The 20,399-nt window shown below is 43.1% G+C and overlaps 2 protein-coding genes across 2 annotated transcripts; one reads left to right on the top strand and one right to left on the bottom strand.

The window, feature by feature from the left end:
- Window positions 1–601: 601 nt before the first annotated feature.
- On the bottom strand, window positions 602–6,868 carry RPL9 (ribosomal protein L9). The gene is made up of 8 exons (XM_069856154.1): window positions 6,768–6,868; window positions 5,441–5,487; window positions 5,227–5,342; window positions 4,270–4,365; window positions 3,827–3,959; window positions 2,322–2,402; window positions 1,729–1,847; window positions 602–716 (listed from the first exon to the last, which is right to left on the bottom strand). The coding sequence occupies exons 2-7, from the start codon at window positions 5,484–5,486 to the stop codon at window positions 1,741–1,743; spliced, it is 579 nt and encodes a 192-aa protein (XP_069712255.1). The 5' UTR covers window position 5,487; window positions 6,768–6,868; the 3' UTR covers window positions 602–716; window positions 1,729–1,740.
- A 119-nt stretch (window positions 6,869–6,987) lies between these two features.
- On the top strand, window positions 6,988–18,689 carry LIAS (lipoic acid synthetase). The gene is made up of 11 exons (XM_069856189.1): window positions 6,988–7,065; window positions 9,015–9,187; window positions 10,824–10,917; window positions 11,687–11,767; window positions 11,980–12,136; window positions 12,979–13,036; window positions 14,055–14,183; window positions 15,023–15,168; window positions 16,495–16,565; window positions 17,450–17,561; window positions 18,504–18,689. The coding sequence occupies exons 1-11, from the start codon at window positions 7,015–7,017 to the stop codon at window positions 18,554–18,556; spliced, it is 1,125 nt and encodes a 374-aa protein (XP_069712290.1). The 5' UTR covers window positions 6,988–7,014; the 3' UTR covers window positions 18,557–18,689.
- Window positions 18,690–20,399: the final 1,710 nt, after the last annotated feature.

The following is a 20,399-nucleotide window of genomic DNA, read 5'->3' as shown; positions in this document are numbered from 1 at the left end:
CAAGAAAAAAAAAAAGAGCAACATACCCCTAGGTGACAGAAAACATTGGTAGTAAAACTCAGCAGTAAGCTCTGCGTGGTCTCCAAGGTCAAGTCCTTGGTCTTCATAATTGAGCAACAAAGCTACAGCATCATGTTTTCAGACTATTACTTCTATCCCTGTATTTAGTTTAACTGGTCTTATAAATCTGGTTCTACTGATTCATTTTGGTTTTGACCTACTTCAGACTGTCATCACAAGTCTGAATCTCCCCTCAAGAAACTGTACACAGAAACCATTTTTTGCAGTTTGAGGTTCTGAAATGATGTGAAAGAACACTTGCCTCCTTTTTGTGAGAACAATGTTTTTACTATTTCTTAAAGCTATGATTTAAAACTACCAGTTCAGGACTTTATACACTGAGTCCACACTCTGCCAGTACAAGGTTTCCAAACATCACACTTTGATCAGTTCAGTTGTTCTCAAAGACAGGTAAAGCAACATGTAGACAGTGCTTATGCTATCTTGCATTACTCTATGACAATCTGCTGCTGCAAAAGCCAAAGATCCTGACAAGGGTCACACAACCACCACTTAGTTTTTTAAAATAAAGAGGCCAAAATATGAAATATTTTTTTTATTGATCCTCCCATGGTGTTCAGGTTTTGTATCAGATTCTTCAAGTTGGTACTTGCTGATATAATGTCTCATGGTAGCTTGTTTCAGGATCCAGACAACTGTAAATAAAAAGTTAAGAGCTTTTAGAAAGGTTTTAGCACTGCCAATGTGAAACCAAAAGTTGATCGATATATGAGAAGTTAACTTATCTGACAGTTTTAATGCAAGATAGACATTAATAGCTAAAAGAATTTGCTTCATTTTATTCAGACAAGATTTCATAAAGATGCCTTGCAACACAACAGGTCACAAGTGTGTAACAAGTAGGTAACAAGTTGTTCAGCCTCTCACAGAACCTGGAACAGCACTAAAAATCATTCTTTCAGAAGCCTGCAAGTGTCTGGTACCTGGCTGGTGATTAAAAAAAAAAGTATTTAGTTCATGAAACTCAGTTTATCTGCACGCTCTGTCTCAAGCTTAGGTTCAGAAGGTACACACCACCTATTTTATTTGAAAGCCAGCCAGCCTGTATAATCCTGCACAAGTGTTCTGTATCATGTACGGAACCACACATAGGTGAAAAGCATCAAATTCCTTTAGTAATTAAAATTCTTAAATTATCCCAAAATCCTGGTACTCTCAACTTCAGTAACAACACACACACACAACGTTCAACATCTGTCCTTGCTAAACTGACCTGTTTACAAGCATTTACACACAAACTACACAGAAGACCTTTACATACAAATTACATGCTGACCACTTTTTATTGAAGTGTCCAACCAGGAGGAACATCAGTTTAAGAAAGTCTCCTCTGTAAATTGGTCTGACATGCTAGATCAGCTGATTTAAAATTCTCAGCCACCATCATAACTGTTGTGCGCTTTAGAGTTAGATACTTCTCACACAATAGCATAATCCCAAGTTGATGAGACTTAGAAAGCTGCTGTCAAGAGACCTAGCAAAAGTTAAGTTTTATGATACCTCTCATGCTTCTTACAAGACAAATGCATCCCTGTTGGGAACCCACTTAACCACAGCCTTGTTCAAGTAAATAAACCTCGTAAAATCCCCATATGGAGTAACCATCTCTACAGGGAAGAGGCACGATCTGTGTAAGATGATACCAACCTCTTAAGAGTTTTACTCATCTGCCTGCTGTACTGTTCCTTTCTCGGAGACATAGATACCATCCAAGAATTTCCTGATATCCTTGTTCTTGACCGTAGTGGCTTGCTGGATCAAGGCAGCTGCAGACAAAGCAGGGCCATTAGCACAAAGCAAGAGGTCCAAGCCAGCACACAGCTTTTGTTTACTATCCAGTATTTCAAGTAAGTAGTGAAACTGTCAACTGAAGAAAGGAACTGCCAACTCAAAGTGCTGTCAGTTCTAGTGCAAACAGAATGCATTTCACTGAGTCCATCTTGACAACTTGGGGCAGTGACAGTCTATTATTACACACCATGCAACTGAAAAGCTGAACCGTTTGGTGCCAAAAAAGGCCACCAATACTGACTCAAAAAAAGGTTTTGTGGAGTTGTAAAATACCTCCAAGTTCAGAAAAAGCAAATGAAGTTATGAAAAGCACTTACAGTGATTAAAGGAAAAAAAATACCTGAGCTGTCTTTACCTCAGGGTTTGAGAAAAGAGAAACTTTGCTAAGCTGACATCTTCAGATAAAAGTGGCCAAACCATTGTATCTCCAAACATTTACTGTCACAAACCTGAATTGGAAACGAGTTCAATGTCATTCCCTTCCAGGATAAGCTCATCCTTCTGGGCTTGAGATACTGCACAGGTAACACCTACGGAAAAGAAAATGCACAATATACATCATTGGTGATGATAATAAGCATAGTAAAGAAATGGTATTCATGTCCTGTCCCAATTTACGGATCTAGAACGCAGTATTCCAGCAATAATTAACTTCTAAAAGTAGTCCATCAAATCCCTTCCAGGACTGCCCTCCCTCACAGTTTTCAACATACAAAGATTAGTGCAAGTCGTGCTCCGGATTGAAAGAAACTGTGTGATATTCCTACTGAAATATTACTATACCACAGCATTGACTACCAACACTGCGGACATGCCAGAGATCTTGCCAGCATGGCTTGATTGGCTACGTGGGGCCATTTTCCACATTCTTATGCTCACATTAGTCAAAATTGGAGTCACTTTAATCAAAAGTTATTAAATAAAAAACCTGACCCTTGACACATCAAGTACCATGTTTATACTCGCAACACTGAATACTCGAAAGGAATAAACAAATACTAGGACATTCAAGAGTCTAACAGGAAACTTGCATTTGCAAGGAGAATCAAACAAGCAGACATTGGCAGTTTGATCCATTTAGACAACAGATGTTAAGATTTTAAGCCAGCAATTTACTATCTCTGAAGTAAATGCTGACTTAAAAATTAGAATACAATAATCAATCCCACCTTTAACACCCCACAATAAATCAATCAAAGCCACCGTAATCAAATCCACAATGCATCTACCAGTGGTACTGGATAAATCTGATACTTCCGTGTAAAGTCACCCCAATACACTGTCAGTTACGTTAAATATCCTCACCCATACCTTCACCAGAAACAAACTATTCAAAAAAATGGATATGGAAAGTCTTCCCTACAGTCTTAAGATAACTGTGTTTGACATGTTTTGTCTCCTCCTTTCAGAAGTTTAATAAGCTCCATCAAAATGCTTGTTCTGTAAAGATATTTTGCTAAAATTCCAAGTATGCAAGATGTAAAACCAACAAGTAAGATGACAATTTTAAAATTTATCATACGTGCTCCTAGACAAGCACAAAATTCAAAATGCAACACCACTTCAAAGACCAAAAATATGATGTGGTATGAAACTAGTTCACATGTGTTTAAAACAAACACAAACCTAAAAATAAGCATCTGCAGTTTACCAGCTGTAATAAACGCTGCTGAGATCTCACAATGATCTAAGTAAACACTGGGCTCCTTGTAACTGCATTACAATAATTAGCTCTAAACTAGTTACTAGCTATTAGCTACCTCCCATTGCTAAAAATAAATTACAAAAGCATTACGAATAATAAATCTTAACAGTGGCAAATGTATCAAAAAGTTACACAAATTCAAATAAGGCAAATGCTGCTTCAATAATCATTCACTAGTGGCAGTACCCAAAAAAACCCGTTTGGAAACCCTAGTTAGAAATAGTAGGGGACATTTCCAGAGGTGCTCACCTGGCCTCATACGCACTCTGCGGATGTACTTCTCTCCCAAGAAGTTTCGGATTTCCACAAGTGAGCCATTATCCTGTATAACTACGTTGATTGGGAAGTGAGCGTACACTGACCTCATCTTGTAACGAAATCCCTAGGATAAAGGACATCATCAGATATTGCAAGCAAAACACATCCAAAAGGCAAAACAGATGCGTAAAGCTTACTGAAGACTTCTAAAACCAGAACAGTTTCTTAACAAAGGCAAGCCACTGAGCCTGAGAGACATTCAGTTTATTGTTCATGCTTTCTTCCACCTGCAGAACTTGTTTGACAGCATATACAAGGAAAAAAGAGAGAAAGCTACATCTCGAATGCTTACAAAAGCTCTCACTAAAATAAAAATCTGTCTATTGTTGTCAGTAACAACAACACAAATTATACTGTTTCAAAATCAAACTCACCAGCGTAACACCCTTTATCATGTTCTGTACATGGCTGCAAATTGTGCGAACTGTTGCCAGCTCCTTTCTGTTGCCCCACCACTTGTCAACACGCAGCTGTGTTAAAAAAAAGCAGAATTCATAAAGCTTTCAGCTACATGTCAGAAGTAGAAATTGCACATTTTTGTGCCAAACCAGGAGTGAGAAGTTCAGGTAAACTACATAACAGCCCACCTAACAACAGCAAAACAGTATTTTGTTTCTTTGAAAGACTGTTAAGGGCCCACCCAGCTCAAGTCTTCTAAGTCCTATCCTGAGAGAGACGAGAAATACTTTTTTTCTTCATAGCTCATTCCTAACAAGCCTTCAAAGAATCTGGGGTAGATAATCTGACATATTGAGTCTGACAACATTTTATCAAATGCTCAACACTCAACAGGTCATTCCAAAGTCAGTCTCCTAGGCATTATCTATCAACTTTTTAATGAAACACTGTGTGTGAGTCCTGTGTTTTAATGAAACACTGGATGCTTCTGAAAAAGCAGCTGAAACAAGTCACTCCACCCCTTTTTTGTAGATTAAGACAGTACAAACATATTACGCACGTATTTAGAAAATATCTTAAGTTTTGCCAGTTCTGGAATCAGGTGTAGGTTCCATTTTATCTAGCTAGAACTAGCCAGTTTATAACATAGAGCATACAATCATCAATCCCCTTCGCAGTAACTACCTAAAAAAAAATCAGACATCAAATTTACTCCATTTGATCACAGAACTTCAAAGACTCCACAGTTCCCAAGTAAGTCTCAAGGTCCCATAAGACCAGCCTCTTTCAGAAAACAGAAATACACAAGAAAATAAATAACTTCTCTGCAGCGAAAAACTTAGATTCAATTTCCTACACTACCAAGAAGTTTTCTATCTCCCTGTAAGTCGCCCCTCCCTCCCCAGGCAGAGAAAGGATTTCTGTGCACTCACTTTCCTGTGTTTCTTTCCCAGGAGGGAGAGTTCCACGTTGATGTGGTTGAAGTCTCTTCGCAGGGTTCCTCTGGGGCCTTTCACAGTGACTGTCCGGCCCTTCAGGGAAACCGTGACTGCAAACCAAGGGCAGATGTGCATTAACCAGCTGCATGACTGGCACCACCCGGTACCCTCCATACCACCAATGCATTTTCGGTATCGCTCTACATACCTTTCTCAGGGATGTCAACGGTCTGGTTGCTGAGAATGGTCTTCATTCTACAACCGAGAGAATCACAGAATCACCAGGTTGGAAAAGACCTCCAGGATCATCAACTCCAATCATTCTTATCAAGCACTAAACCACGTCCCCGAACACCTAGTCTACCTGTCTTTTAAACACCTCCAGGAATGGGGCATCAACCACCTCCCTGGGCAGCCTGTTCCAGGGCCCGATGACCCTTTCAAATGAAGAATTTTTTTCCTGAAATCCAGTCTCAACCTCCCCTGGTGCAGCTTGAGGCCATTCTCCCTTGGCCTGTCCCCTATCACTCAGGAGAAGAGGCCAGCATCCTCCTCTCTACAACCTCCTTTCAGACAGGGAGCAATAAGATCTCCCCTCAGCCTCCTCCAGGCTAAACAACCCCAGCTCTCTCAGCCGTTCCTCATAAGGCCTGTTCCCCAGCCCTTTCACCAGCTTTGTTGCTCTTCTCTGGACTCGCTCCAGAACCTCAACATCCTTCTTGTGGTGAGGGGCCCAGAACTGAACACAGTATTCGAGGAGCGGTCTCACCAGTGCCGAGTACAGAGGGAGAATAACCTCCCTGGACCTGCTGGTCACGCCGTTTCTGATACAAGCCAAGATGCCATTGGCCTTCTTGGCCACCTGGGCACACTGCTGGCTCATGTTCAGTCGGCTGTCAACCAACACCCCCAGGTCCCTCTCCTCCAGGCAGCTTTCTAGACAGACTTCTCCTAGTCTGTAGCACTGCACAGGGTTGTTGTGCCCCAAGTGCAGGACCCGGCATTTGGCCTTGTTAAACCTCATGCCATTGGACTCTGCCCAGCGGTCCAGCCTGTTCAGATCCCTTTGCAGAGCCTCCCGACCCTCCAGCAGATCGACACTTCCACCCAGCTTAGTGTCGTCTGCACACTCGCTAAGGCCGCACTCAATGCCTTCATCCAGGTCATTGATAAGAGATGTTGAACAGGACTAGACCCAGCACTAAGCCTGAGAAGCCGCAAACGCTCACGGAAAATCGCTTTCCCGAGCTGCCCCCGGGTCCCCATGGCTACGGGCGCCCCCATTCCCCCCACGCTGCCCGGGCCCCAGGGACGGCGAGAGGCGCGGCGGCCTCAGCAGGCCCAGAACCGCCGGGCGGGGCGGGGGGGGGGGCGGTAAAGGTTCCCCTGCGGGGCTCCCCGACCCGGCGCGCTCGAGTCAGGCCGCGGCGGTCGGTGCCGGCGGCGCCCCGGGAGGCCGCCCGCGCCCCGTGGTGGCGCCGCGGGGCCCGGCGGGGCCCGATGGCGGCGGATGGCGGTGCTGGGTCGCGCCTCACCTCGCAGCAGGCAGGCCGGAAAGAGGCCGCGTCTGACGTCATCACGTACTTGTAGCCGCTCCCGTGACGCCATCACACCGAGGCGGTGGCCCGACAGGCGGAACTAGCCGAGCGCGGGTGCGAGGGAGCGGGGCGAGGCGGAAGTAGCCGAGGCCCAATGCGTGGGAGCGGGGCGGGGCGAGGTTGACCGAGCCTGACCGAGGCTGACCGGCCGAGCGCCGAGCGTGTCGAGCGGGCCGGGGTCGCCATGGCGCTGGTGCGGCGGCTGCGGGGGCTGCTGCTGCGGCCCCGGCGAGGCGTGAGTCGGGGCTCGAGGGGAGGTGGGAGGCCCGGGGGGCGGCGTCTCGGGGTGGTTTGCAGCCCTCGAATTGAGCCCGTGCCGCGTTGTTTGTGTCCCAGAGCGGAGGGGCCGGAGCGCGAATGCTGGGAGAGGAGAGAGAGGCTGAGGGGAGGGGGATCTGCCGCCTGGGCGGCTCTTCTTTCACATAACGGGGGGTGGGAGGAGAGGGAACGGCCTCAAGCTGCGCCAGGGGAGGCTCGGGTTGGATATCAGGGCTTCTGGAATCCTCAGCGTGAGTATATGGAGCTGCGGGAACGGGTCCAGAGGAGGGCGACAAGGATGCTGAGAGAGCTGGAGCACCTCCCATACGAGGACAGGCTGAGAGAGAGTTCGGGTTGTTCAGCCTGGAGAAGAGAAGGCTCCCGGAAGACCTTACAGCGACCTTCCAGTACCTGAACCTACAGGAAAGCTGGGGAGGGACTGTTCACAAAGGCTTGTAGTGATAGGACTAGGAGCAACAGGTATAAACTGGAGAGAGGCAGATTTACGCTAGACAGAAGGAAGAAATTCTTCACAATGAGGTTTGTGAGCCCAGGGAAGCTGTGGATGCCCACTCCCTGGAGGTGTTCATGGCCAGTTCGGATGGAGCCTTGGGCAGCCTGATCTAGTGGGAGGCATCCCTGTTCATCACAGAGGGGCTGGAACTGAGTGATCATTAGGGTCCCTTCCAACCCAAACTAGTCTATGATTCTGAAAATTTATTCATAACAAGGGTTCTTAGGCACTGGAAGAGGCTGCCCAGGGAGGTGGTGAAGTCACTATCCCTGGAGGTTTTTTAAAGGAGGGTAGAAGTGGTACTTAGGGACATGGTTTACTGGTGGATTTGAAAACGTTAGGTTTATAGTTGGACGTGATGATCTTTGAGGTCTTTTTCAACCTAAATGATTCTGTTGTTTGATATGAAGGTATTTTGGAGGAGCTTGTGTTTTATATCTTGTTTGACATGATTAAAATTTAAGGAAGGGATAAATTATTATGTTAAGGGAATGAATTAGCTTAAGCACTAATAAGAATAATAACAATCAAATCATGTCCAGCTTGCAGTTAGAAAGAATGTGGTTGTAACAGGAGTTTAGCCTGTTTACTAGTTGAAACGAACAACAAATTGAGTATTGAAAGCACAGTCTGGCAGCAGGAATGAAAGACAGACCTGAGCTCCCGAAGAGGACTCAATTAGAAAGGAGATAAGATGAAGGCCATCAGAGGCTTCTGAAGACAGAAAGCAACTGTGATGTGCATACAGGAGTGGGTGATAAACTATGATAATGAGTTCCCAGAAAAGATGGACCGTAATCTGTATGAATATGTATGCTTAATAAGTATTTCCCAGAATTCATAGAATCATAGAATAACCAGGTTGGAAGAGACCCACCGGATCATCGAGTCCAACCATTCCTATCAAACGCTAAATTGCTATGAATATGTATGTTTAACCAGTACAGAAGTCATGTAACCAGCCTCAACAGTGGAATACATGAGGTGCGTTACCCCCTGTGTACCATGATGCCATTTATTAAAAGAATACCTACTTAATTATCAAATTGGCATTGATTATTGAGTTTGACTTTTCACGGCATCAAACCGAGAATTATAGAATCACGGAATCATTACGGTTGGAAAAGGCTTCTAAGATTACCCAGTCCAACTGTCAGCCCAGCACTGCTGTGCCTACTAAACTGTGTCCCGAAGTGCCATGTCTAGATGTATTTTGAACACCTCTAGGGAAGGTGACTCCATCGCTTCCCTGGGCAGCTTGTTCCGATGCTATACGTTATATGTTAACTGAAAAGCAACTGAGAAGATGCCTATATGTTTACATACATTAGCCACCAAAAGGACAAGTAGTTATTTCATATATAATGCTAGTGCATTTGTAATTCAATAGATTTTAGTGTTGCTTCTTGTAGGTGTGGGAGAGCCCTGTATGTAACCAGCACCGAGCATCAGGGTCTTTGCCAGAGGGAAAGAAAGAGTTTCTGCAAAATGGACCTGACCTGCAGGATTTCGTCTCTGGAGATCTGTCCGACAAGAGCACATGGGCTGAGTATAAAGGCAACTTAAAGCGTCAGAAAGGAGAAAGGTAACTGTAAGTTTAAACTACTATAATTGCTTCTGTGCGCTATCTTGCAGGTTTAGTATTAACTGCAAAATATATAAACTGTATTTTTATTAAATCCTGCTATACTGGCTTGCTAATTTCACCTGCTGTAGTGGCTTGGTAATTTCATAATCCTTCAAGAAAGAAAAAGCATTTACATTGTCAACTTCAGTTATGTAACAAAACATGAAGAAACGGTGGTATTTTCTCATTTGAGTACATATTCCACGGCCTGTATTAAATTACAGGCGTAATATCAGTAGGTGAGCGTACATTACTTGTTAAAAACTATTGAAAAATATTTTTGATAAAATAAAACAAAAAAATGAAGGCCAAATTTAAAAATGCTTAAATTCACAGAATCACAGAATAACCAGGTTGGAAGAGACCCACCGGATCATCAAGTCCACCCGTTCCTATCAAACACTAAACCATATCCCTCAGCACCTCGTCCACCCGTGCCTTAAACACCTCCAGGGAAGGTGACTCAACCACCTCCCTGGGCAGCCTATTCCAGTGCCCAGTGACCCTTTCTGTAAAGAATTTTTTCCTAATGTTCAGCCTGAACCTCCCCTGGTGGAGCTTGAGGCCATTCCCTCTTGTCCTGTCCCCTGTCACTTGGGAGAAGAGGCCAGCACCCTCCTCTCTACAACCTCCTTTCAGGTAGTTGTAGAGAGCAATGAGGTCTCCCCTCAGCCTCCTCTTCTCCAGGCTAAACAACCCCAGCTCTCTCAGCCGCTCCTCATAAGGCCTGTTCTCCAGCCCTCTCACCAGCTTTGTTGCTCTTCTCTGGACTCGCTCCAGAACCTCAACATCCTTCTTATGGTGAGGGGCCCAGAACTGAACACAGTATTCGAGGAGCGGTCTCACCAGTGCTGAGTACAGAGGGAGGATAACCTTCCTGGACCTGCTGGTCACGCCGTTTCTGATACAAGCCAAGATGCCATTGGCCTTCTTGGGCACCTGGGCACACTGCTGGCTCATGTTCAGTCACTGTCAACCAACACCCCCAGGTCCCTCTCCTCCAGGCAGCTTTCTAGACAGACTTCTCCTAGTCTGTAGCACTGCACAGGGTTGTTGTGCCCCAAGTGCAGGACCCGGCATTTGGCCTTGTTAAACCTTATGCCATTTGACTCAGCCCAGCGGTCCAGCCTGTTCAGATCCCTTTGCAGAGCTTCTCTACCCTCCAGCAGATCAACACTTCCACCCAGCTTAGTGTTGTCCACAAACTTGCTAAGGGTGCACTCGATGCCTTCATCCAGGTCAAATTCCTCCTATTCCAGTTATAAATTTGATCAGCCTTTGTGCAGGCCATGTAACGTATGCTGCCATTAGTTATTGCAGTCCCCAGGGTGGCACCATTAAATCCCACCAGTACAGTTAACAGTTTTAAACCTGCCAGTGACAACAAACTCTTGAATGCTGGGATGGTGGTGAACATGGAAGAGTCAAGTCAGTTACGACTATGAATGATGTCACTACTGGCTGCTGAGTTGTGTTTGTTTTCAAGGAAATTTACCTAGTTGGGATCACACAAATTAAAATGGATCAATAAAATTAATGGAAGCTTACTGTGTAAATAATTTATTAATGTTTATGTTTGCTTGATGTTATTCAGGCTGCGACTTCCTCCCTGGCTAAAAACAAAGATTCCTGTGGGAAAGAACTACAATAAACTAAAGAATACCTTGAGAAGTTTAAATCTTCATACGGTAAATCTAGTACCAACCAAGCCTTCGTATAGAAATAAGGCATTTCTTACACATAGAAAATTATATCTCTGTGGAGGACAGGTAGAAATCATGTCTTGCATGATCTCCAGTGCTGAAACCAAGCCCGATGCTGATTCTTTTTGCCAGCAGCGAATATTACCCATAAAGAATTAAGATAAATCAAACAGAGTATTTCATGGTTTTCCTACAGTGTTTTTAAATACCAGGGTTTGCGAGTTTTATATCACCCAAGGGTTCAGGAGGTGCTATGTTTCTAATGGAGACACACACTATTTAGTAGACACATACATGTTTTGCATGAACATAAATTCTAGAAATATATATATTTCATTAAGTACACCTTCTAGATTGTAAAAAGTGGTGGGTATGCATGGAGAGCTTTTTATCTTTTTCTAAGGAGTAAGAAATTCATCATGCTTTGATGAATCACAGACTTTTTGAACATTTTATCAGCTTTTAAATGTAAAATGTTAATGAAAATCTGTGCTAATTAATAAGGTAGTTATGTGGCTGATAAGGTTTTGGAGTTGTAAAGTAGAGGAAAAGAATGGTAATCGATGTTGGGAAACAATTCTTCTCTTCCTAGCTGTTCTGCTGACTTCTCATAGAACAACATGTAAATCTGTTGTCTCTGCATTTATCATCTATTATGTTTCGTTTGTAGGCTACTGTTGGCATTGATTAATAATAATAATTTTCAGTAACAACATTGAAAAAGGACAAGTACATTACTGTCTTTTAACTCTAGGTATGTGAAGAAGCACGCTGTCCCAACATTGGAGAATGCTGGGGAGGTGGTGAATATGCTACAGCTACAGCTACTATTATGGTAAGTATTCCTTTAGGGTTTGAGCTGTCTGTAGTGTGTTGTTGGATTTCTACTCTAGTGGAGTGGGTTTATTACAAGAAATTCAGAGTGAAGCACTGTCCTAGTGTTTTTTGCTTTATTGGGATTTATCTGATCCAGTTTATGCAGCCGTTTCTCAGCTGAGCAATAGTGATGTGTACAACGTAAATGTAGGATTGTCTTTCTTATTTCAGCTGATGGGTGACACATGCACTAGAGGCTGCAGATTTTGTTCAGTAAAAACAGCAAAAAATCCACCTCCACTGGATCCTGAGGAGCCGTACAACACAGCAAAGGCTATAGCTGAGTGGGGCTTGGATTATGTTGTGTTGACGTCTGTGGACAGAGATGGTTAGTATGTTGTCTCTCCCCTCTTCCAGTCTAAGCTCTCACCTGTCTTTCCTGGGGTAAGGACATAACAGCAGACCTCGATAAACATTTGTTGCTCTGCATAATTGTTGAGGATTACTATTTTAAAGGAGTCAACAGTGCTGAAGCTTTGGAAAGTTTCTACACACTCTTAGTGTTTCTTTGTCTCTTGGTGAAATGTAACAGAAGTTACACTGTTACTGAAGCGAATTTTGTCATTTTAGTAAATGTTTTAACTTTTTTTTTTTCAGAATACATACATATGCTCAGTGTTCTATCAGTAAAAATACCGCATAAACATTCATGTACAATACTATTTCAGACTTTCTTCCAAAAACTAAACCTGGAGTATGCTAGGTGTAACAAAACTGAAAGCTGGCTTTTTGTACGGTTGTAGTAGCTCTGCTGTGGTGACACCACGTAGGTGAGAACCATTGTAAAGACTGTTCAGTCTTCTTGGTGGCAAGTCCAGTAGCTTCAAAGAGGCTTACAATAAAAGAGCAATAATATATATATTTCAGGTTTTATAGAACTGTTTCTCAAACCAAAACCATGAAAAGATAAAGCCATTCTCTGCTCAGGCTGGCAGTGAACCTAGAGTCAAGTAAATTGTGAATAAACATGAAGGCTGCTGTTAGACTTTGAACAGGGCTTGGTAGAATATCTGTTGTAAACCTTTGGCATAAGCGCTAAGATAAGTCTGGGGTTTGACAGCTTCATTATTTTGCGCTTGAATTTGAATCTCTAGTTTTTCAGTAGCTTTGCTAATAGATAAATACATCTCTTGAACAGAAAGGTTAACTGAATAATTGAAATGCTTCTAGATATGCCTGACGGTGGAGCGGAACACTTTGCAAAGACAGTCTCTCATCTGAAAGAAAGGTATATAATTAATGTGTCACTGTAACTATTAAAACTTTACAATGTGTACTGCATATAGATAAAAACTTCCTTTAGCTGGATTATTCCAGGGTCCATGGAAATGCAAAAGTCTGCCTTTAGCTTATGTGTCCTTTTTCACCTCTTTTTCATCTTTCTCATACAATGGCCCCGAAGTATTTTGACTTTGGAAGCATTTCCAATTTAGCTTAGGCTTATTTAAAGCGAAGCGCTGAATTATTGCTTTGAACTGGCAGGAAATGAGTGTGTGCTTTTGAGGTATATTTGTTCTTGAAACGTGGGGCTCAAACACAGTGGATTTAGGTAACAGGTGTCACTATGTGACAGACAAAGTTGGGTTTCTCATTCAGCTGGGATCAGTTTGCTTTGTGTTTTCCCACACTGGCTGTTTCTAAGCATGGGATTGAACATTCCTGCTTTCCCTGGCTGTGCCATCTTCACTCTGCGTCGGTGCCCCGTCTGCTGTTTGCTAGCATACTTGTCTACCTGCAGATTTAATTTGTATAAATTTGTTGGAGTCTTTATCCGGTATGTCCTGGGACTTGAAAGGTCCCTTCAGTTTTCCCCACCTGCCTTTCTGAGCTGAAATCTGGCTCCTGGGAACCAAGATTAGATTCCAGGGCAATAACACAGAGCTGTCTTATCCCAGCAGGCAGGATTAAAGCTTCTCCGTGTTCTAAAGCTACGGTATTGAACTCACATTGAGTTAACCTGCAACAGACACATGAAAAATCACTAGCAAGGGACTGTTGGAATTGCTTTTATCTTTATTTGTCTTTCATTCTATTTCAGCTTGCATCTGTGAAATCAGGAATTAAACTGACATTCTGTCTGAGTCGTAATCCAAGCATTTGCAGGCATCTGTTGGTTTAGAATTGCATCCCGAATTAACTTTACTTTGCTAATCAGAACATTATTTATCCAGTTATGTGTGTTCTTTTGCTACACTGAGTGCTTTAGCAGCAGTGACCTGAGTTCATTTCCAGCCTCTCCTTTTCAGGAATTCGAAAATCCTGGTGGAATGCCTCACTCCCGACTTCCGAGGGGACCTGAAAGCTGTGGAGAAAGTGGCGCTGTCGGGGCTGGATGTGTACGCCCACAACGTGGAGACGGTGCCGGAATTACAGGGGTGAGCGCTGAACGGCTACGTGTAACGGGGCTGGGGGGGCTTTGGGGTCCCAGGCTGCCCCGCGCCGCCGCCCTGCCCGCCGCCCGCCGCCAGGGGGCGCAGCCGAGACCTCCCGGTGCTCTGCGCTTCGTGCAAACCGGCAGAACGCATCTTTGGTAGAATCACTAGGTTAGAAAAGACCGCCAGGATCATCGAGTCCCACCGGTCCTGTCTGCCACTAAACCATGGCCCCGAGCACCTCGTCTACCCGTCTTTTAAACACCTCCAGGGGCGGGGACTCAACCACTTCCCTGGGCAGCGTCTGCCAGCGCCCAGTGATCCTTTCTGTGAAAAATTTCTTCCTCATATCCAGTCTGAACCTCCCCTGGTGGAGCTTGAGGCCATTCCCCGTTGTCCTGTCCCCTGTCACTTGGGAGAATAGGCCAGCTCCCTCCTCTCCACAACCTCCTTTCAGGTAGTTGTAGAGAGCAATGAGGTCTCCCCTCAGCCTCCTCTTCTCCAGGCTAAAAACAACCCCAGCTCTCTCAGCTGGTCCTCGTAAGACTTGTTCTCCAGCCCCTTCACCAGCTTCATCACTCTTGTCTCATCGCTCCAGAGCCTCAACATCCTTCTTGTGGTGAGGGGCCCAGAACTGAACACAGTATTCAAGGAGCGGTCTCACCAGTGCTGAGTACAGAGGGAGAATAACCTCCCTGGCCCTGATGGCCACACCATTTTTGATACAAGCCAAGATGCCATTGGCCTTTGGGCCAGTACCTTTCGGGGCATCTCTAACTTCTTTGCACCCTTCCATATCTTTTGGTTTTTTTTTTTTGCCCTTGTGCTGAAAATATGAGCAGGAAGGTCCGTGATCCTCGAGCCAACTTTGAGCAATCTGTACGTGTGCTGAAGCACGCTAAAGAGGTCAAGCCTGGCATCATTTCTAAAACCTCCATCATGTTGGGGCTAGGAGAGAGAGATGAACAAGTCTATTCAACAATGAAACGTAAGTTGGTGTTGAAATACATGCTAAAATTCACAGGTATGAATTTTACATGTTGGAAGATGGTTTGCCTCTGCATGTAAATCACTTTGATAGGGCAAAGTTCATATAAATGTGTTTTTAAGAGGAGAAAATTTCACAGTGGTAAGTGAATGCAATGTGCTTGTAAGAAAAAAATTTATAAAGCCTATGGTGTTTCTTCCATATTGTGAAAGAATGTCTACCTGGTACTTTATTTTGCGTGCAGCAAGCCGTGCTTAGAATGCCGTACCAATAGTCTAGTTTATCCCGCAGCTGTCCCACAATCTGGACCATAAAATTACAGTTCCTGATTTTCCCATTCTTCCTACCTGGCATATCTTAGCAATGAGAATATGAAATTCCAGATTTGATGCCATGTGTTTTCAGGCCACATTCACAGACGTATTCAGAAGCAAAATGTTGCCAACCACATTAACTCATTTACTCTAATTTTTGTCCCCCTTCCCTCCTCTGCATATGATTTAAAGAACATGTAAATGTGCTGATACAGAACCAGTTTCTTTGCAGAACCACATCAATCTAAACAGAGATTCCAGGATAACAATGAGTGTAATGTAATCAAAACACGGTCTTTCCTTCTTTTTTTGACATGGGGCAACCAGCCCAAGTGGCCAGGCAATATATAGAGGTGTTCACGCACAATCTGATTCCTCAGCGATCCCTTTGTTCAGAATACCCTGCTAGCTGCAGCGAACGTAATTCTTCAGGTTTGCTGACTATCGAGTGTCTGGATTTCCCTCTCTAAGCAGAATACCTCAGCTCATTTGCTGTATATTGATTCTAGTATGTACTCAAATTTTAGCTGACAAAGTTTATGAGGTTCCGCAGGAATCAAAACTAACATACATCATTAAGTGTGTAAAACTAGCAAAAGATGTTGGCACTAGGTTTATAGCTCTTTAGATCTGTTCCCATCTTTTCACCATGAAAACTCTTGAAACAGTGGAGAGGTGCCAAGTGTATGTATGTAAATCCATTTTTTTGTCAACTGAAAGCCCTGACCTAAACACACAGTGAGAAAACGCAAGATAAAAGAGCATGCCATCTCTGCTGCAAGTGCAGTGCAATGGGGTTCTCTCTAGCTTTAAACTCGACAGCTTAGGTCTTGCAGGAGCAAGGGGCTCAGAATGAGGTAACCGGCTACTGCTTGTGGAGGTTACAATTTCCTGTTGCTGGAGAGTAGATTGTAACGTCCTGAGGTGCTGTTCAGACTTGGAAAGAGGGTGTTTCCTAATTGATGACGATGCCTTGTGATCCTGCCACTAACATGGAATTCTGGTTTTGCAGTATTGCGGGAAGCAGATGTAGATTGTTTGACCCTAGGACAGTACATGCAACCAACAAAACGTCACCTAAAGGTAAAAATGTCTTTAATTTACAGGCTGCATTATGATCTGTACCTTATACAGTCCAGTTTCCTGTTCCTAAAATGAGGCTTGATACGCATCGTTAACTACGGATGTTGGGAAAATTTTCTTTCCTTGTTTAACCTGATTTTCATCTGTTATGAACTCTTCACTAAAAATGACCTCAACCATCTGATCCCTTACAAGGCCAGGCTGGATGGGGCCTTGGGCAGCCTGATCTAGTGGGACGTGTCCCTGCCCATGGCAGCAGGGTTGGAACTAGATGATCTTTAAGGTCCTTTCCAACCCAAACTGTTATATGATTCTGCAGACTTCCTACTGCCACTTGCTACCATTAGCTGGGGAGACAACGAGGGCTGAGGCACGGTTCTGGAAAACGAGTCTCAAACATAATGCCTCAAGCCAGCTCCTCTTCACTATCTCATAGACTCTCCCATAATGGTTTCACTTCAGCTAGGGAAATGACCATTTTCTATTTCTGTAATCAGTCCAGAGCTTGAGTCTCTGTTCTGTTACTGTGCTTGCACTGAAGTAACTGTTAGTGAAGAGATTTGTAGGACCATTGTATTTTTTTTTAAGTGACTTGGACAAAAAAAGGTTTGCTCAAAAGGACCATTCAAAAACAGAGTGAAAAAATTGATGAAGCAACAACTAGAAATAAAATTCCGAGCTTTTCAGCTAAATACAAAAAGCAAATAACATGCATTCTTTTGGTAGAAATCAAAGAGAAAATTCAGTTTGTGACTTGACTGCTGAAATTTTTGGAGTGTACAATTTTGAACTTGCAATATAGCTGTGTTTCTTGTCCACTACATGCTAGCTAATGCCATTTCCTTTGCAGTAGTACCTGATCAAACTCAATTCTTTTCATGCAGGTTGAGGAGTACATAACTCCGGAAAAATTTAAGTACTGGGAAAAAGTAGGAAATGATCTTGGATTCCATTATACTGCTAGTGGGCCTTTAGTGCGCTCCTCATACAAAGCAGGTAAATTACTGAAAAGCATTGTATTCTTTAGCATGTAATTTTTTATTATTTTATTTTATTATTATTTATTATTAAAAGAGTGAAGTAATATGCAACGAAGCCCACCTCAGCTCAAGGGCACCTCATATAGTCTTCATGTTTTGAAAAAAAATATTTATGCTTACTATCTTCTGTAGGTGATCTAAATGCACCAGTATGACCGTCATTGGTATTTGTACCATTGCCGAGCTGCTTGAGCTAATTCTTTGCCAAACCTAGTTTGTGCTGTATTTAACGCATGAGGCAGTTTTCCCTAACATTCTGCCTCTTGGACACTTCAGGGTTTAATGGAGCCCTTTGTTGTTTGTGATGTAATTTTGTTGCTTTAGGCAGAGTTTATTTACAGTGCCCTAAAAATAATTAGACACATCTATGGCAGTGCTTTGTCTGAGAAAGCACAACGTATTGAGTCGCAGCTGGTATTAATGGAACTGTTGCGTAGGTCCAGCATCCTGCTTTTTCTTAAGGAGAGAGCAGAGAAGACTTATCTGAGGCACTTTGCATTTCAGACTGTTTTAATGCCACCTCAAGCGAGATTTATAGCAGGTTTCACTAGAAGCTGATGGTAGTTCATGAAGTAGGAATTAATTTTTAATTATATCAATTCACCTTTCCCTCTTGGAAAGAAGAAAGAAGCAGAGCTATTACATAAAATTAGACATAGGGAAAATCAGGATTCTGGGTATGGAGAGGTTGTCTCTGGTTTGGTTTTTTTTTTTTCCATATCCCTGCTGTATGTATTGGAAGTGCTGTTGTGTGGAATTTAATTACTATAAAATATTGATAAGAACAATTGTGTTGTAGAATAGAATACTCATATTAAATATGAATGTGTATTGTTTTGCTTTATTTCATTGAAATACCTACAAATCATTTTGGTGCTTGTTTTTGCCTTTTAACTAGGTGAATTCTTCTTGAAGAACTTGGTAGAAAAAAGAAAGACAAAAGCCATCTGAAAATGAGAGTGAGCCTATTTAAAGCAGCCGATTTTAAGGATCCTTTTTTTTTTCAACGGATAATTATACTCAGTTCCAGAAATGCAGAAGACCAGATGGTGGGTGTGTGAATAAACTTACTGTCTGTCCAGAACACTCTTCTCTCACCAAAACATTTCACAGTCTTTTACCTAATTCCTTCTGTCAAGGCTACAACTACAAAGTACTTATAGTGTACAGCAAAAAGTCGGAAGATAGAACTGATCTTGCAAGAGCAATGGAACTGAGGTGGAAGAAATGTAAGCTGAAAAAAAAGCAGACAGATTTAAGTAGACAGGTTTGATGACTGCCATCAGTATCGGTGCTGTTAATACTTGGGAAGCTGCTAATAGGTAATTTGAAAGTTATTGATATAATGGCAAGATCACACCATAATGTAACACAAGCTTGCAGGGGCTGTGGGGAATAGAGGAGTCCTAAAGAAAGATTGTGTACATGACAGAGAACCTTATTAGAGCTGTCTTGAACTGCACCAGAGAAAGTATTGTTAATACTTGTTCAAGAGGTGCCTACATCTTAAGAAAATGAGCTTACCAGTCTGATAGCTGATGCTTTTCAGGTGCTTGCATGTCTCAAAGTGACACCTTTTGTTGACCAAGGCTTACGCATAGAGGAAAACAAGAGCCTTTTGCGGCAAGACGATTAACCTTGTGTAGATAACCATATAATTTAAACCCTAGGGAAAAAACAGAGTTGCTGTAACAGCATAAAAAGAGCCACTCCTGGTTTGGGTGTGTGGCTGTAATGAGTTGCACAGGTGCATTTTCAGTATGTGTATGCAGAGCTGCTGCTGTTCTGTGCTGTGCTTATACTCTGCAGGTATCATCTTGCCATTAAAGTTAACAACCCAGCCTGAGAGTGCGGTGGCTCTGTCTGTGACTGGTTACTTGGTCTCTCCAGACCTGGTCTGGCTGTTCAGTCTGGATGCAGAAAAGTGAACTGCATTATAGCTGAAGCATGAAACCTATTACGTGTGGTACTAAGCTCAAGCAGAAATAAGAGCATGGCTTATGGTATCCTTGCAGCTGGAATTTCTTCTCTTTACAGTCACGGTAGTTCAAAGTGCATCTCTACTGCTTTTCTGTTGTCTGTCATGGACATTACATACAGTTTTTGACCTGGCTTCAGCTGTGTCTTCATCAAGTTATTTGGGAAACATGCCAGGAATTTGCTATCTGGTCTCAAACTCGCATCATGCAGGTAGCCCTACGGCTACCTAAAGTACTTCCCTGAGCTGCTGTAGTCTAGGAGCATGGACCTGCTGCCCAGGCCCTGCTCAGCACAATGTTCGAAGGAAAACAGCTAACAAAGAAGTTAAGGCGTAGGGGAATCTTCATAGTGTCATGAACAACAAAACTAAGCTTGTACGACTGAGGCTAGCAATGCCCAAGTGATGCTTATCAAAATGAAGTCTAGCAGTATTAAAGCATTATGAAGACAAATAGCCGCAAGCTAGAAGGAATGTACTAATTAAGCAGTGTAATGGAAGTATAAATGAGGGGAAGAGAAACCTGAGCCCTAGGGAAGAGGAGAAGAACAGAAACAGAAGTCTTTATAGATCTATTTTGTAAAGGCAGAGAGAAAGAGAAAATTTTTAATTAAAAAAATAGTAAATCTTAAAGTAATAATATATTTTAAGAAATCTGACCACTAGTCTTGGAACCTCCAGGCATACTTTAAGGCAGAAATACTCTGCTTCAGCTGAAGTACCCTAAGTACCAGAGCAGTGGAAGCTTATCAGCTATGGGAAGGGAATGCAATACTCCATCCACAGCAGCAGGCAGGGAGGGGTGCAGCATTAACT

Source organism: Phaenicophaeus curvirostris, chromosome 4 (genome assembly GCF_032191515.1).
Source record: "Phaenicophaeus curvirostris isolate KB17595 chromosome 4, BPBGC_Pcur_1.0, whole genome shotgun sequence".
NCBI lineage: Eukaryota > Metazoa > Chordata > Aves > Cuculiformes > Cuculidae > Phaenicophaeus > Phaenicophaeus curvirostris.
The sequence above is the reverse complement of the archived record's forward strand: the minus strand, read 5'-3'. Positions and strand labels throughout refer to the sequence as shown.